The 18,304-nt window shown below is 36.1% G+C and overlaps 1 protein-coding gene and 1 long non-coding RNA gene across 2 annotated transcripts in view; one reads left to right on the top strand and one right to left on the bottom strand.

Annotated features, from left to right (window-relative positions):
- Positions 1 to 18,304, top strand: part of LOC120357704 — a 67,079-nt gene that overhangs the window by 44,772 nt on the left and 4,003 nt on the right. The gene's annotated exons all lie outside the window — the stretch shown is intronic.
- On the bottom strand, positions 7,497 to 9,572 carry LOC105195353 (GS homeobox 1). The gene is made up of 2 exons (XM_011160729.2): positions 8,974 to 9,572; positions 7,497 to 8,462 (listed from the first exon to the last, which is right to left on the bottom strand). The coding sequence occupies exons 1-2, from the start codon at positions 9,224 to 9,226 to the stop codon at positions 7,738 to 7,740; spliced, it is 978 nt and encodes a 325-aa protein (XP_011159031.1). The 5' UTR covers positions 9,227 to 9,572; the 3' UTR covers positions 7,497 to 7,737.

Below are 18,304 nucleotides of genomic sequence, written 5' to 3'. Positions count from 1 at the left end.
TTATTTTTGTACACTATAAATGTAACAGTTTCTATTTTTTTGTTTATCGCTTACAGAATCGTGTTAGAATTCGTTTAAGTTAAAGCTCATGATTTAATATCAGCAAAGATATATCTTGAAAAGATTAATCTATCGTAAAAGTCCGAAAAATGAGATTTTAAAGTTCCGCTTGTCACGATATATAAAACTCACATATAAGCCAATCTAGTTTTTAAGGAGATTCTCCAGCTTAAAACAAAGTGGAAAGGAGTCACGTGACTTTTTATTTATATGTATATTTTTTAACAAAATAGATTTTGATACTGCTATTTTTTAAATAATAAATAATGAACAAAATTTAATGGAAATGTTAATTTGTTATCTTAAAATATTTTCTTTATGATATTGATAAATATTTATACGGAAAATAATTTATAACGAATTGTTTATAATAGTTATTTAAATGTAGTAACAAACGTTGTTGTTACATTTTCATTAGTATGTCATATTTTAGCTTTTAAAGAGAATTATGTGATTCACGAATACTCCATGCTTTGACACGAAAATAATACGATATAATTTCTTTTTACTCCAAAAGAGTTTTTAAATTTCTTATGAATTTTTCAAGATGTTTATATTTAAATATTATTGTTTAAATTATTCAAAACTCCTCAGATATTCTAAGATTTAATGCTATTTTAGAAATTCATGTAAAAAAAATCTATACGATCATAAAATTTGAAAAAGTTCATAAATCTATAATAATAATTAGAAGTTTATTCTCAAAATTTGATCTAGTTTTTATATTATATGAAGAGGTTGATGAAGAGCCTCTTTAAATTATTACTGTACTTTATAATTTATCGTGAAATGCTAAATTTTATGATTTCTATGAAATGGATATTGCACGAGATATGCAAACATATACATTACTATCATATTAACAGGATATTTAATGGATATTTGCAAAATGCAAAATTTTTTGGCAAAATCGAGTTATTAAGCCTGTTATAAGAATAGGCACGGCTTGTTATGATACACTTCTCTGACGCGCAGAAATTTTTCCGTTCATCGCGTATAGAAACAGGTTTACAACGATCGATCGACCATTGCGGCACGCTCGGGCAGGTTTTCGGTTAAGTTAAACTGGTCCCAAAGGTAATTTCCTGAAAGTTGCCGGCTCGCATTAGACGAACACGCTTGGGACACAGGTGCGTTTAACGTGTGTATTTCACGGTTTAATGCAAAGATCACACAGGAAGAGGTGCACGGGACGGACGGCGTCCGTGCGGGTGATACGCCACCTGCCACGCGTAATGATGATGTAATGACTTGGTGAAACCCTATCTTTATTGTTTCTCCCTTAAATTACCGCGACTGTTGAGATAGCCTTAGCGGCTGTTACCAATTTTTAGACGAGACTTTTTTTCTTCTACTTTTCTAATAATAAGAATTTACTTGAAAGAAAGATGGGACGATTGCCAGTCGTTTGATTGCCATTTCTTTGTCACGATAACTTTTTCGAGAGTTAACACATGTTTGTTCAATTATTGTACACTGGGAAAAAAATTTGTCGAAAAATAATAAAATATTTAGTCGGACACGTTTAACTAAATATTGAGGTGATTTAATTAATTTTTGTTTAAAAAATGTTAATGGTTGGCACAAATAAACTCTACCTTTTTTTTGTGTGTAATTAAATAATTGTTGGATCAACCAACTGTTTTTACTTGAACGTATCAGACTTAATATTTTAGTTTTTTTACAAATTTTTTTCCCAAAGTAATATATTAAAAAAATTACAATCACGCGGAAAGTAATATCAGAGCATGAATAATGTATTTGTGTAAAATTTATGTTTAGACAGCGTCGATTACGATGCATATATGATGGAAAACCTGCTATCACTTCCTATTTTTACTATTTTATTTTATTCCTCTGCGACTCCGCGCGTTGGACTCTGTCCAACGGTGTAAGAAATTCATTTCCCGGGACGCCGTTCCAACCTTCCTCAATCATTAAACGACCTCCGGACGCTACAGTAAATCGATCTTCATGTGCTTCTCACTGGCACGAATAGGGATTTGCGACAATGAGAAACCGGGTGACACACCGAATCACCATGTTCTCTGGCGTCTTGCGAAATTATTCTCGCGTCATTGGCCGTACACATATGACGACGCGCGACGGCCGTCAGTATCACAGCTGCGTGCGATACAGTTACACAATGCACCCACGACACAATGAGGAACAGTTTGTCGTCCGCAACGTTTGTGCTTTTCTAGAATTTCGCGTTTTGTGTGAAGCTAACGATGTCGAGGAGAGTTTGGAAACGCTGTTAAAATATTTATTATGATACATATTTATTGTGGCAATTCAAGTTTCCTATCTTCGAAATGTTATCTCAATATTGAAGTGAAGGTTGTTTCAGAAAGATATAGTTTTGCGCTCTCTACGTTTTCGTAAAATTATTTTCCGTTATTTTGAGGAAACTGTTGCTAGATCATAAAAAATTAATTTCTCCTTCTCTACTGCCAGGAAACTTGCCGTATCCTCCTGTTCTCTTCTTTCCTCCGGAATTCCATTATCTGCATTTTTGATAAACTTCAGAAGAATTTTCTTTCAATGTGAATAACTTAAAAAAAAAAAAAAAAAATGCTCTCGCATTATTTATTAAAATTCTCATGGCTGCATCTGCTGGTATCAATCGATTGATTCAAACGCGGTGTTGCCCAAAGCTACGCGCCATGAAAGCTATCCACAATGGTCGACGTCGCTGTCGCCATTGTCCTCCGGTTGGGTGTAAAGAGGCAAAAACGGTTTCAACTTTCGAGTGCCCGCACCGCCTTGTCATCTCGCCCTCCGCCGCTCTTCCGCGCTGAAGTGCTGTCGCGGTGGCTTTTTCCAGCTTTGATGGAGCGCCTCTTCAGTGCGCATAAGATGAAATGAATTAGCGCACCGGAACCAGAAATCGGCCGCCGCCGACAACTCTGTCACCCTCTCCCCATCTTTTCTTGCCGCGCTCTTTATCGTCGTCTCTTTCCCGCGATTTTCGACGGACCGTTGTGCGGACGTATCCCACCAGTTCCTCTAGAAAGCGCGTCGCAAGTTTGTTCGAGCTTATTACAATCGCTTGAGCAAATCCTCTGACAATCCGAATTGATCTAACGGGGTCGTTGAATAGAAACGGTCGCAGTCGCGAGTTGCCGCTGGGGGTAAGAAAGAACTCCGCACAAAACTAAGGGTTTCTGGCCCTCAGTTAAATTGGCTAAAACTTTAATACAGTTCTTGACTCACTGATCAAAAGTCTCTTTAGGCACAAAACTAAAAAAATAATAAAAAAAGAAAAAAACGTCTAAAACATTGTATCTCATGATTATTTTAGTAATAATCCAAATCAACCTTTGTAATAAATGAAGAGACTTTAGATGATAGTATGTGCTTCATACATATATATATAAGAATATTATATATATATATATATATATATATATATATATATATATATATATATATATATAATATATATATATAATATTCTTATATATATATATATATATATATGTATGTATGTATGTATGTATGTATGTATGTATGTATTTTTGCCTGTTTTATATATCCATATTGTATATAATTTTGCATGTGTGTTGTGTACGGGGGTGAGGGGGGAGAGTAATATGCTACTATTTATTGTAACTCTAAAAGCACATAATAATACCGCATATTAAATAATATTACATCTTGTATCGTTAAGTCAGGAAACATGACCGTTATAAACTTTTTTTACAAAAAATTCATGTACTGTATTAAAGAAAAGAATTTATTATGTTTATCACTAGCGACTATAAGTAATGCTTCAAAATATTATTATAAGAAAAGTGTCAATAGTCCGTGGGTGGGCTTGGACAGCTTTCTCGGACTGGGAGGTTCTGCACGCGATACCGCGTTCGGGCCTCCCCGACTGTTGGGGCATGTTCCATTCAGTTGATTCATCCTGAATGGAGGGTGCTTCTGCCATGTTTCTTGACACGAGTGAGAGGCCTGGACCGCAATTCGCTGGGATTACTGTTCGTCCTCGGACGTATAGATATTCCTCGGGCCGCAAAACGGAGTTCTCGAGATAGCGATGTTTGACGTATCTCAGCTGAGTCTCCAGGAATCGTGTTTGGTTTCCGCGATGTCGTCACGCTTAGGGGATGGGGTCTTGGTGATCGTGCGATCCCAAGCTCATGTCTCAATCCAGTGAGTTAGCTATGCTGAAGAGCTCACGCTCTCTATACTGCGGGGGTGGCGTGAAATCGATGTCTGTCAACATGCCAGCAACCTTCGATCGAGGTTTAAATGAATGAAAATAAGTATGTTTCCTTTTTAATCGACATTTTGAAATATGTGCTTTTAGAGCTAAATTATAGCATACCACTCCCCCTTTTTCCAATACACAAACACACATATGCAAAGGCGAGAATACATAAAATCTTCTCGTGTGTATGTATGTACCTAAAATTTCTTTATTTACTATAAAGTTTATTTGGATCATTACTAAAATAATTATGAGATATAACATTCTAAATGTCTGTAATTAAAAAAAGCTAATCATTTTTTTAGCTTTGCGCTTAAGGAGACTTTTGATCAGTGAGAACTATAATTTTAGCCAATTTTACCGAGAGCCAAAAATTCTTGGTTTTGTATGGAATCCTTATGGTTTTGTTAGATTATTCGGATAAAGTTCAAATCGACCAAAACGTTAATCATATAAGCACGCTTGATAACAAAGTAGAAAAGCATATTCACATAATTGTACTTTAATGTTTATACATGCAAAATAATTAGAAAAATTATATGATTTCAATATCTTTGAAATATTTTATCGATCCGATATTTTTTGCTCACTCTATATACACAATACGTTAATGTAATACAGATGTAATTGTTATAATATTTTTTTTTTATATAGCTTTAAGAAAATATGAATTTTTTTTACTACATTTGCCGTTGCACAATAATTTAAAATTTTATTCATCAAAGAAATTACGTAAGTAAAACTCGACATATAATAAACAATAATGAGAGAAAAATAATTTGTTTATTGAAGCAAATTGTACAGTTCAGATTTATTAAATTTTTTTTATCATATAAAAGAAATGAAAGATAAATTAATAAGGTGCGTTATTGCTATCTCTTTCAATATTAGAAATGCGTCATATTTCTCTCAGTTGCCTTAAATTGCTGTTACGGGAGAATGATCGAACAAATTACGTAATGCGAGTTATACGTAACGTTACATAATTTAATAGTATCCTGGTGGCATTGTGCATCGGCGGTATAGCGATACAGAGGTTGTCTCGTAGACTTCGTAAGTGAACCGAACAACGCTTAATACGTTGTCATTACTTTCTCCGGATGTCGTTCACGATTCCATTAAGTTCCTCGACGCAAGGACGAAACGTGCTTAATTATTCGAGCGGTTTCTCATTGACGCAGTCGGCGTAGGATTGCACGACATGGCACATCGCGATCTGGTATACGGGATCTAACACACGCGAATGCCGAATTGGCGTACAAAGGGGCGGCTTCATCTATGTATATATCATTATCATTGCCGATGATCCGATTGAATTCGAGATGTGAACACGCGAGAGAAATTGAATTGCGATTGAACGTCACACGTTCATTTAGCTCGATGCCGCCGCAAATGAACAAAACGTTAAATTCAATTGAAGGATGAAACGTGGCAAACAGCGCCACCGGATTTATCTATATGACTATTCATTAAACGCGTGGGTGTAAAAATCGTTTTTTTTTCCGAATCTTTTTTTCTTTTTTATTTACCATCATATTCTGTCTATATATAATCTGTCAATTGATTAAAAGCATCGTAACTCAGAAGCAACCGCCGCGCCGTCTCAGGTAGAAAAGATTAGAAAAGTCGTCGGGATTTAAGAGGCACTCTCCATACATCACTTGTATTCGCATTCACGCTTCGGACTTTAAACTGCCATAACCGAATGCGCCCGCTACCGCTTTTAAGAGGCGAGAAATTGTCGACGAGTCCACATTCCTTAAACGTTCTTTAGACTCATTCCGAACGATCGTCCAATTGAAAAGCACCGGCCGCCATTGTGCGGGACGAAAGGCAGAAAGGCGGATCGTGCAAGCGCGATTTTTCGATTCTGACTTTTCGTCGTCATTCAGTCTGCGCGATCGGTTCCTCCTTCCTCCTCCGCGTTATTGATCCTCCAAACGGATGAATGAACTGAATCTACGCGACCACGGGGACTTCTCGGCTACCGTGAATGGGGCACGGCGTTGTCGCGTTCGGGCACTGAAAAAAAAGGGCAGCCGGCTGGTTTTCACGTTTCGTCGGGCCTCGCGAATGGCAACACAAGTGTGCCATTGTCGGCCCCGGGCTCGAGACTTGAAGAGTGCGAGAGATCTCGGCGCATTGTCGCACAGCTCCTTAGCACCATTAACTACGTTTTACCTTAAATTTAACCTAAAGTGGGAAGGCCCTCCTGACAAATTTTCGAGATTTAGAGCAACACGACCGGTTTTCCACCGACAATAGCAAACGGGCCCTTTGAGTGACCGCGTTGCACTCTTGTTGAGTTGTACTCTTTCTAACCAATCGTTTGACTGGAAAATTACGTACCGGCGCGCGTTACGCTATTGAAAGTGGTGACATGTGTCAGAGACACTTCTTTATGATGAACATTTGATACATTATTCGGAAGCTTTGTATGACAGAAACTGTGTTTTGGTAATCAGTGTAAACTTTCTGATTCGTAACTTTTTATTTGTCGTTTGAATCGATTTTGAGCACATATATACGACATGTGTTATATTATACGTACATATGTGAAATAAAATAAATTCTTACGTAATGGCATAACAAGACAATAAAATTTATTGAGTTTTTTTTTATTAATTGCATGCATATATGTATTTAACAATGTAATTTATATATGTTTAAGATATATGACATATATTTATATTGAGATATATTGAGAAGAATATTTTGTGTTTCTATCACGTTTGCTATTTTTTAAATTATCATATAACAAATGTCTTTTTTATAAATATTTTTAAAATTATATTTTAATAAAATATTTATATTATGTTATAGTAATTAACATAATTACTATTACCTTGATAATAAATATACTTATATCTAATTGAAAATGATTTTACAATTTATATAAAATTATTTTAATTATAATATAATTTAAATTATTTGATAGCAATAAAAAATTATTTAGCTTTTTATTATTTAAAGTATAATTTTTTTTATTGTTTTTGCATTAAACAAAACAAAATAAGGAAGTATTTTATAAAATTTTTACATAAAGTCAAAATTTTGTTGTGTAATTATTTAAAAATTCATATTTTCCGAGAATAATGTATCTGATGGATAAAATATATGAACATATTACATTTGCTTTAAGGAATTAAGATTTGATTGAGGGGATTTAATAATCTCTAATTATTTATTTGAATTAAATTTATATTAAAAATATACAATTTCAGTTTTCTACATAAATCATACAAAAATATATCTATAATACAATCTTACGAAATATATTTACAATATTCACAATTATTGAGCACATTCTGATATAGTTTCGTTGTCTCGGTTCTTTTCTCAAAGTGCTTATCTATTCATTTATATATTCAATTTATGTGTTTGCCAAGGTATCGTGAGAGTTTCAACTTTGCATTACATTAGAAGCTCCGAGAATTTATGTACAGACTTTGGAATTTCTACAAGTTAACGATTCTCTCGACGGTATGTTTCGTACATGCTATACTTCTGAATACTGGAGTTGTAGTAATCGCCTCCGGATTCGGAGTTTGATAATCTACCACTGTCTCCACCTTCCTCCTCTTGTCGTTCTCTTCGCTTGTCTCCGTCAGACTCCTCTTGCAACCTCGAGAGAGATCTCGCGCTTCGTATCCGACTGCCTGATCCTCCTGCACGGAGTTTATTCTCGAGAAGTCAAACTTCTCCTCGGGGCCGACGTCTTCGTTCGCGATCGATCGCTCGAAGCGCTCAGTTACGGCGAGTCCGCGACCAGATTTGCCATCGTCACTCTCGCTCTTGACGGATCTTTTCTCGTCCTCGTCTTGATCACACTTTCGGCTGGGCGATTCCTCTCCGCAGCTATCCTTTCGTTTACCGCAGGTCCGTAGGCAGCAGCATTTCTGGCTCTGGCCAGACGGCAGATCCTCTTTCTTATATTTTACTCGGCGGTTCTGAAACCAGATCTTCACCTGTTTCTCCGATAGCCGCAGATTGGTCGCGATCTCGATTCGGCGTAGTCGCGATAGGTACATGTTCGAGGCAAACTCGCGCTCCAATTCTAACAGCTGAGTACTGGTGAACGCGGTCCGGATGCGCTTTGAACTGTTGCTAATGGAGCTCGGGGATTTTGGCGGAGGCGTCGGGGTGCTGTTACGGGACGGAGACTCGCTGGGCGTTGAAACGTCTGAGGAAAAAGGTCAAGGGTTAATGGCGTTGCTGTGAAAGATAGTTATTGCGATACGAGAAATTCGATAGATCAATGCTCGCTTCTACGTGATATGTTTCTAGTGAGATTGAAAAGATATCATAAAAATTCATATTTTACGTTAAAATCATTTTTCAGAAATCTTATAAAAATGAATTAATATTTAAAAATATCTGTACTAATTTTAATTATATAATTGAACTCTTTTTCTCTCTCTTTTATGTCCTATATAATTAATATATAATTTAAAATTATAATATATATTTATTATATATTATATAGTTTATTACAATTATACATTATATTATTTAAAGAAAAATATATAATATATTTTGTGAAATATGAGATACTAAATACGATTTTAGGGTCACTATGTTAATTGCTAACGAGCATATCGCGTGTTTATAATGAAAACAATTATTATACGTTTGCGAATCATTAATAAATGATTGTCATGAATTTATTAGTTAATTATTAGTCACATATTTACCTGGTAGTCTGCTCGTCGAGATATTTAAAGGTGACGGAGGACTCTGTCTAGGAATCGGCAAAACACCCAGTGCCGGTGGGCTGATTGGCACGGGCATGGTGGGTGGTCTGGGCACTGGCCTGATCGGTTGGTAGCCCAAACCAACATTAAAGAAATTGAACATGTAATTAGGTAGATTCCCATAATATGGTAGCGGATATGAGGGCGGCGAGTTGTTGCCGATCAAAGAGTCCACTAGGAAGCTTCGAGACATTTTCGTTTCGTTGTAGATGCCTTCGGAAGATTAACACAACTGTTCAAGTTGCGTTCAACTTTAAGCCGTGGAGATCACACGCGACACAAAATAATCCATCCCGATCATTGAGAACTTCTCGTCGCACTTAACTTTCCGTTTAATTCCTGTTTTTGAGAGTTTAACGATACAAAATCTTTCTCTCGAAGAACGATTCTTTGAAACCACTGCGTCCTCAAATCTTGGATTTTCTTTGAAGAATGATATCTCCCTCTGCTTTTTCGAATTATCTCGCGATATATCGATTCGCACCTTTCAATGTTTTTAATTGCAAGACGAAGTCGCGAGTGAAATGTAGACTCGTGGATCTTAGCTGCACGAAGGTGCATCGAATTCTGTATTTCGAGGACCCCCGACTTGTTATATATACGGTGTGCAAACTCCACCCAGGGGTTGGTTTTTGATCCGGGGCCACTTCATACGGGGCCCCGCCCTTTTACGAGGGTGCCCCGTTCGGGGTTCACCCTAACTGCCTTCCCTAGGGAACGACAGTGAGTAGGGCATTTTCTCGCAGCACTAATTCGACGGGTGGCTAATATTGCCGGAAATTTTATACGGCCTCTTTACCCATCTTTCTATTATTATCGACGCTCCGACCCCGCCATACTTTATGTCTGCCGCTTCGGAGTACAACCGATGAACTCAAAGTATGATTTAAATCGATGGAAACGAGCTAATGCAGATATTAGATCTTCTCTTCCTTTCTCTAATAAGTCAATAAAAAGCTTTAAGGATATTCTTAATTCTGTGAGGTCAGCTTTAAATATCTCGAATCATCATAAAGAAAATGGAGATAATCATGTACGGATTTATGATAATTAAATGTTTCATGAAAGGCATTTTATCGTGCAAAGTACTATTTGAGATTACTATAATTATCATTAATGATCTCATTATAGCGCGTGTTTCAATGGAGATCTAAACGATGACCTGAATTCGTACAGTCCAATTTCGACGGAAACAGTTGAGAAAGAGAGAGCCTTTTATCCTGCGATTTTTCACTTTCTGATGGACAGGGGTGAAATAGTTCCGTGCGCCTTTCCACCTTTTCTACTCGTCAACGTATATCAACTGGGCTTCTTTGGAACGTGCTGAAGAATGTGCGCGGGTAATCAAGATAAGTTGGTAGGAGGAGTTGGCTGAAGGCACGTTGGTACCTACTTCGGATTGTGGGAAGCATCATTAGTAGTCTCCAGCCATGCGAAATTAGGGAAATGACGTCAGAGTGAATTTTGTGAAATAAATTAAAATTGGATGTTATGACGTAATAGAATTCATATATCTAATCTAACATTCACCTGCTAACGCGCATAAGAAATATTTTAGAAGAAGAATAAGAGAATAGATTTTGAGTTTTTGAATAATCCCCTTGTATCTAAAATTTATTCCGATAAACGATTCTTAAAGAGATGAAAATTGTGTAATTTATGTAAGCAAACGATTAAGTAGCGACACTTTGTATTCGGACATTATGAGAAAGCGTGTTTAAACTAGGGTGTACGGGTAAAAAAAATGTGTGTGATCAACCTCGATTCTCTTTTTGAACATTTGATTTACGAGTCACAAATTTTGACATTATCATCGTCTATTACGTAGATAGATCAGTTTCATAGGAGTGAGATTACGCTGGTGTGACGGACGTCGGTGCACAAACGAGGCCGCTTTCCGTCGGTGCAGTCTCTCCGAAGGGGCGAAACGTAAATTCGTTTCCCGTCGCGCGAGTCGATATTCAGCAGGGAAGCTCAAACCAAATCTCGGATCTGTCTTAGAAACCGAGACTCTGCCTTATTTTTTATCTACTCCGTTCTTCTTCCTCTTCACGAAAATTTGCATCCACGTATATCACGTTGATGAAATCCTGTAACTGAAATAAAAGTGTTGCGGGAATAATGAGAGAAAGATGGCGAGAGCATTACGGAATACGAAATCTATCGAGTAGCTTTAATGGTTTCAAATTGCTGACTAACAAATGCCGAGAATCATTGGAAAACGTTTTGTCTTAGGTATTTAGAGAACTCGGTAGTATATTTTATTCAATCTTTAAATTATCTTCCTAAAATAATATTTCAATATGAATCTAGAGTAAAATTGCAGGTAATTTTATTATTATAATATTAATTCTAATATATTTTAATACAATTATGAAAGAAATTTAAATGGTTAAATGATAAATTGCAAATGCAAACAATGTGCATAACAAAAAAATTCGTATCTGCACATTCTTATAATAGTTATCTATAGATTCTATCAGTTATTTATTGGATTTTTATTCACGCAAATGAAAATCAAATTATTATTCATAGACTTCTGAATTTCAAATAGAAATATATTGCATCCGTGCGTAACGTATTTGTATTTATTGAGATTCCCTCCGAAAATCCGCCATCGCGCGGTACAGCGAAGCGTATCAACGGAAAGGGAGGCAATAATGTTTCGGTAATACCGTTTGACTTCCATATATGCGACTAATTTCTTGATTAGCCGTTCCTGTAATTTATCGAGCGAGTAGCGCAATAGACGAAACCGTGATGCGCTCACAAAGCGGAAAATTAGTGTTTAACATGAAACGCCGTTTCGAATATCCACTTTCACGATCGGCGTTTCGGCCTCGTCATTGCGCGAGTGTATTCTTGTACGAACGACTCGATGCCGACTGCACCTGTCGATGCATCCGAAAATTAATTGCGCGCGACGACGTATTCGTTATGTCAGGGAAACGTGACCCGATGATCGCTTCGTGATTGGGACAAAATTGGAGCAATATGGTACAATGATAATACGTTTTCATAAAATATTTTAGAAGAGAAATAAGTAATAATTGCTGCAATATTTAAATATTGATAGTTTCAGAGTTATTTAACTTGAACTGTAAAAAAATTAATAAATAACGAAATCTGTATTAATCGATGATGAACTCTTGTTAGCTTCATATTAGTTTAGCAGCACCATGAGTTTCTTTTAAATGTCATGGGATGCAAAATTATTTCTTATGGTACAACATTAACGCAAAATGATCACTAAATAGTTCTGTAGGTTCCTTTTGATTTTGCTCATTTGGTCCTGCTAACTCGACAGAGGTGATAATCTCTAAGGATTGAATGTCTTGGTATTGGCGTATAATATACCGTATTATTTAGCGCGCGCCAGTGAAGTTGAGAAAACATAGCCACAATTTTAAACCCTCCTAACAACACGACTAATCCCATTATCTAAGCATACACGAGGGGGTACTCCCCCCCGCACTTTTACATCTTTGCGTCCGCCTATTAAAAATCACGGTAACGTTATCTTACAGGGCCGAGAGTCGTGAATAATACAATAACGCTTCTCTCCCCCTAGCTTCAGCATATGTCCGCCGGATCTGCGATTTCAAGGGGATACCCGCGGAACCCTTCGACTAGGGGTCTAGACCACCCTTCCCTTCGTAAAGGGAACGATTCGGACTAGTCCTGCGGACTCACGTGCGTCCTTAGCGGCGTATCTGTAGCGTCATTACGTAGGAAGGATATTTTAATTTCGTGCACGACCCTCTACCTGGAGTCGTCCTATTGGTCGCTCCCTTTTATCCGGGGCGTGACTACCCTCTTACAGTCTCGATAGTTGTCCAATCTTTGTGGCCATGAGCATCCAGAATTTCCGTTTCGAGAGCAGACCTTCAAACTTGTGTCGAGGGCATTGAAGCGTCGCAATTTTTAATCAGTAACAGCCATAGCGAAGCACAGCAGCACAGAGTGATAATAGTATAGTTTGAGATTTTAATTATTTTATAAACGATATTGTATGTATATAGTTCTTATAAAATATTTATCGTTTATTATTCAGAGTGAGTTATGATAATTGTGTGAAATTTTAGTGGTACACTCGGTTTTAAAATTGAAATCTGTACTATTGTTATGTAAAAATGTCTCTTAATATTCTTCTGAAGATTGTGAAAATAAGGGATTTTTCTAAGGTTTCTGTAAGGAATTTATCTTTAACATTTCACTTAATACTTGCGTATAATAAGAGACAAAGACACTATATGTGAATACGCGTTTTTTTTTTGGAAGATGTGCTTTCAGACTAAAGACACCATGCACGCAAAAATATATTTTTGTGCTAAGAAAAGTGATTTTAACTTTTTATGTTTATGAAAAATGTTTTTTTGAGAACAGTTTTAAAATACACTTATTATTTACTTGTAACAAACAATATTTACTTAAAATAAACTTTTGTATGTTTACAGAAAAATATATGCTACAAATTACTTGAATTAAATAAATTTTTAATTAATAATACTTTAAATATTTCACAAGTTCATGTATTCTTAAATCTATTGTCAATTTATCATAAGCATCAAATTTATTTAAAATATAAATAAATATTCTGAATCTTAGTCATTTTACTTGAATTAAGAATTTTAAGTTTAAACAAAAATTTAATTTCCTTTATTATGTTTTAATTTTTCTTCAATACAATTTTATAAATATTTTCTTTAGCATATGATGAGTTTTTCTCAAATTTTTAATGAATATGTTTTAAGATCATTATTAAAAAAGTATTCTCTATTAAAGATAATTGTTACTTATTGAAAGAAAAATTTAAGTAATTGTTTTTCTTAGTAGTAAAATTGATATTTCCTTATGTGTGTGATCTTGAAAAGAAAATCATTTCTATTAAGTTTTTTTTGTATTATGGAAACTCTACATTACGAATATGGAAAGGTGATTTTCCATTAGATTTTAGCACGAGATGGTCTCGACGCCAAATCCAGTATCGATCGATGTTTAGAGCTAATTGAATCAAAGCGAACTGTATCGGGAAACTCGGGTAATAATCGTTTATCGTGGTCACTATAGAATCTGCTTACTGTTTCATTTGTGGTAAGAACGCAACATGCGCAGATAACATCGCAATCGTAAACGTGTCAATTTTTAATAACATCCGTCTAATACGTTATGTTACTTTATGCTCGATTGACGCGGAAATCGGTTCAAGATATGGAATCTGAAGACGAATTGAAAATCTCTCTGGAATACCGGGATAATCGCTGCGGTATACATATACGATTTGGCTTAGCCGGGCGGACTTATTTCTCGTTGTGAAACTTTCAAAGTATCCTGCTGCGAAGCAATATCGCCGCTGGCAAGTCTTGCGAAATATCAGCGAAATGCTCGAGACTGCAAGCTAAATATTTGAAAACATACCTCGGTACTCCATCCAGAAAATCGCGAAATAAAGCTAAGAGTCGAAAAGACTTTCTCGCGATGCGCCTCGACGATAAGTGCTTGGGCATTAACCTTTTGACGCACTCCGAGACTTACATAAATGTCGGCAAACAGATTACACGGGCGTCATATTTTTCTCAAAAACCAAACGTAAACTTTGGCTGTAGATGTCTGGAACTGACGGCTTAACGAGCCGGAAGGGAGAACTTCCATCCTCAACTTCTGCAAATCGCATTTCAACACTTCTCGCCTTCCCTTATATTTTCAACTTCCTCTCGTTTTCTCATATCAGCATCTGACTTGTCTCTTTTACGGCGTGGATACTTGATCGCGCACTCTTTCTCGGAAAAGTACTTTTATTTCGACGGGATCGTATATCGCCATTTAACACTTAAAACTATAACCATTTCCATAAAATATCTTTCATCTTTTTCCGCATGTGTAATAGAACGAATATATTGGATTATATATCAGACTGTGTAATTTCCACACACGTTTCGCGTTTAGAAATTCTTATGCGATTTCCGAAGAAAGTTTTACCCTAAAGAAATATTCTACCCTCGAACACATAATAAAATACTATGACTCAGGCGAAAGATATGGGTTACTTCCATTACAGTCTGAAGTAAATTTCATTTTGTCTTTCTTGTGGTACATACATTATTCCGTACGTATACGAACCTGACAAAACTCACGTCACTCTTAGCCAACAACTCGGATATTTACGTCGCCGTTTTTCAATCGGTCGCTGCGGATTGGAGCTGTGAAAGTTCTGCCGGCGAACTGTCGTACATAGTGAGAGAATCCGCCGCGAACTTTTCATATTCGCGTCTAATCGAATAAAAGTCATCCGCAAATCTCTCGGCTTGACAAATCGAATTTTTCCTATAACTATAGTAACGACACGAAATTTGCATTTTTATAACTTGAGAAGATTTATTTAGTTTTTTTTTTTTTTTTTTAATCTTGACGCTGTAACATTTGATTAATGTACTTTTACTAATGATAAGGGAATGATAAATCATTCACATTTAATGCTAATGTTTCTTAATAAACAACTCAAGTGTAATGTGATAAAAAATTTTTTTTATTATTTTTAAGATTTATAGAATAATTTACAGTCATCTATCTTAACTTTGAATTTGTTTGACAGAATAATGTGTTCGCTTCACTGACTCTAGTATAACATCACAATTTGTGTTCAAACTTTACATCAGATTGCCGCGAAAGATTTTATGCACTGATAGTTGTTAACCTACTCTTTATGCCAACGTCTGTTGGCAGAAAAGGAAGATCGAGTGCCATAAAAAACGGAGGATTCTACGAGATAAACGCGATAAAGCGTATAACATGAAAATAGTCGACAATAACCCTTACGCTACCATGTACGTGATCTATTTTAATCCAGGCCTTTCGACATCTCCCTCCAAAACATCGATCTTGATCGAAGATCATGGAAGATGGAATCAGGTTTTCTTTTCCGATATGTACACACGGGGACACTCGACAGATTGATGTCCTCGACAAACTCGCTGCTCCTTCGGAGTCTTTACTCCTTTCACCGATACGTCGATAGTATCAACCCCCTGCCCTCCACCGCCACCCTCGATCTCTGAGGTAGAGCTTCGGAAATTAGACTTCGGCTCATTTCACCCGGCGGAAAAAAACGTGCATTCTTCGCTCGGAATACGAGCTCACAAAGGAGCATCCCATTCGAGTCGAACAACCTACGTCGTTGGTCATCTGTGAAAGGGAAAAGAGAGAAAAAAAGCGGCGCCGATGGATATGATCATGGGAATGGCAAATACGATTTCGGATATTTCCTATTGCTGCCACGTCGGGCAAATAATTCGTCTATAGTCGAAAGGGCGAAGACTCGCAAAAATCCTATATAGCGCTAAGCCACCGTATCCACCCCCGCCACATTGCCGATCCGCCTCACAAAAGACACTGCGCACTGATCAGCTGCGACAATTTGCTTTTTGCGTCGATGCACCGTAGCAAAGGGACACTTAACCCTTTTCGGAAAAGTAGAATTTTCAGGACGTTTGTTTTTCGAAGAGATTAGATTGACGAGCGAAGGGATATTTTCAGTCGAGTTAGTATAGCGGTCTTGTCTTTTGATGTAATTATTTAATCCATTATACATATACAAAGTATAGAAACCTTTTTATGCCTTTGCGAAGATCAGTTTTATTAAAATTTCGTTAAAATTATATACTGCCATCGGTTCTTTTAATATAACGAAATATTTTTGAAGAACGATAAATTCATTTTTTTCTCTCTCTTTTTTTAATTCCTTAGTGATGAAAGTCACGTAAGAAGTTTCCTTCAGAATAACTATTCGTATCGGATTCGTTGAATACACCACGGATTCCAAAAGGATATATAGCAATTTCGAAGTTTCTACAGAGGTCGAAAGTTTCTTCTTAGCTCGATAACTTTCATGCGTTACGGAAGAAATTAACTGTTCCAGAAATTCGATGTCATTTTCTGAAGGATCTGAGTCGCCCTTTGTTAGTATTTACTTTTTCCTACTAATTTCCTCTTTTTCTTTTCTTTTTTTCCTCTGAGAACTTTTATTTGAAGAAATTCACAGAGAGAAATAAATTTTTTTCTCCAATATTTCTTTTTGATCTTGTAAATTTTTGTGCGATATAAAAATCTATCAAAATTCTTAATCTAGTATGTTGAGTAAAAATTGGTAACAATTTCGGGACTTAAGATTTTTGGGACTATTAATTAAATGTTAGCGATCAGAAACTTGTAGTTTCTCTAATGAGGAAACTTGGTCCTAATATCTTCGTTCCAGTCGAAACCTTGAAATGATTTTAGACAAGAGAATTGCATTACTTTCATTTTCTGCAGAGCAACCATTCAATCTTTAAAGATAATGGCCCATTCTCAACTCACTTTTATCGATAAAAGCGCTTTTAAGCATACAGTTTACAAGTAGTACTTATTACATGTAGTAACCGTAAAGACGCTTTTATCGATAAAGCGATTTCAGAATACGGATCATTGTGATAATATTATTTAATTACAAAATTTCTCTGGTAGTTGCATTTCTAGAAATAACGGAAAAAGAAAACAAAATTCCATTCGATCTGTTTAATTCATTTAAATGCCGACAAAACCTGATGAATCTGATCATGAACCAATGCTTTCCGATCTCCATGTATGCCTGCAATTAATCGTTCACATCGAACGCGAGATGCATTATAAAGATTTATTTGGTTTAAAAACGAAAGAGCATCAGTGGCCTTTTGTTGGCGACGTTACAATATTGTTTCGCGCTGTATTGTCGACAACAATGATCGGTCCCGCGGTGATAGGATCATCCTAGCATGGATCATTCGGTAATTTCACCCGTGTTACGCGTGTTTTATTCCACGTGCAGGAGGGACGCCTTCTTTCCCTTCCTCCCTTCTGACCTATTTTGCTGATTCATTCATATTTTCTTTCTTCCATTCTTCTCTATTTTCTCAATCTTAAGAGTCTCCCTCTTATTCTCTGTTTCTTTTTTCTTTTATTCATGTATCTTACTTTTTTTAGTCATATATCTTGCATTTTTGTAATATATTTTTATCACTTTTTTATTTTATTTTATTTACGTTTTAAACTGTACACGATTATTTATTATACCTACTTTTTACCTTTTTTTTCTCAATTTATTTTAACATTTTCTTGTGAAATAAAAAATCCTCTATCCTTTTTTCCATTTTATATTCGTAATTTTAGTTTTCTCCTTCTCTACTCTTTAGAATTTGGGCATTTTATGTTTTGACACGCGCCGAGGATTCCATGTGAAAGCAGTAGTCAGTTTTGCTCT

This window comes from Solenopsis invicta, chromosome 5 (genome assembly GCF_016802725.1).
Source record: "Solenopsis invicta isolate M01_SB chromosome 5, UNIL_Sinv_3.0, whole genome shotgun sequence".
Lineage (NCBI taxonomy): Eukaryota > Metazoa > Arthropoda > Insecta > Hymenoptera > Formicidae > Solenopsis > Solenopsis invicta.
Note: the sequence above shows the minus strand (reverse complement) of the source record. Positions and strands in the feature narration are given on the sequence as shown.

What these genes read in the sequence shown, in the direction of transcription:
- LOC105195353 (XM_011160729.2), bottom strand. Translation starts at nt 9,226, where the DNA reads ATGTCTCGAAGCTTCCTAGTGGACTCTTTGATCGGCAACAACTCGCCG. An exon ending in CTCGACGAGCAGACTACCAG is followed by an intron (nt 8,463 to 8,973) that starts GTAAATATGTGA and finishes CTTTTTCCTCAG; the next exon opens with ACGTTTCAACGCCCAGCGAG.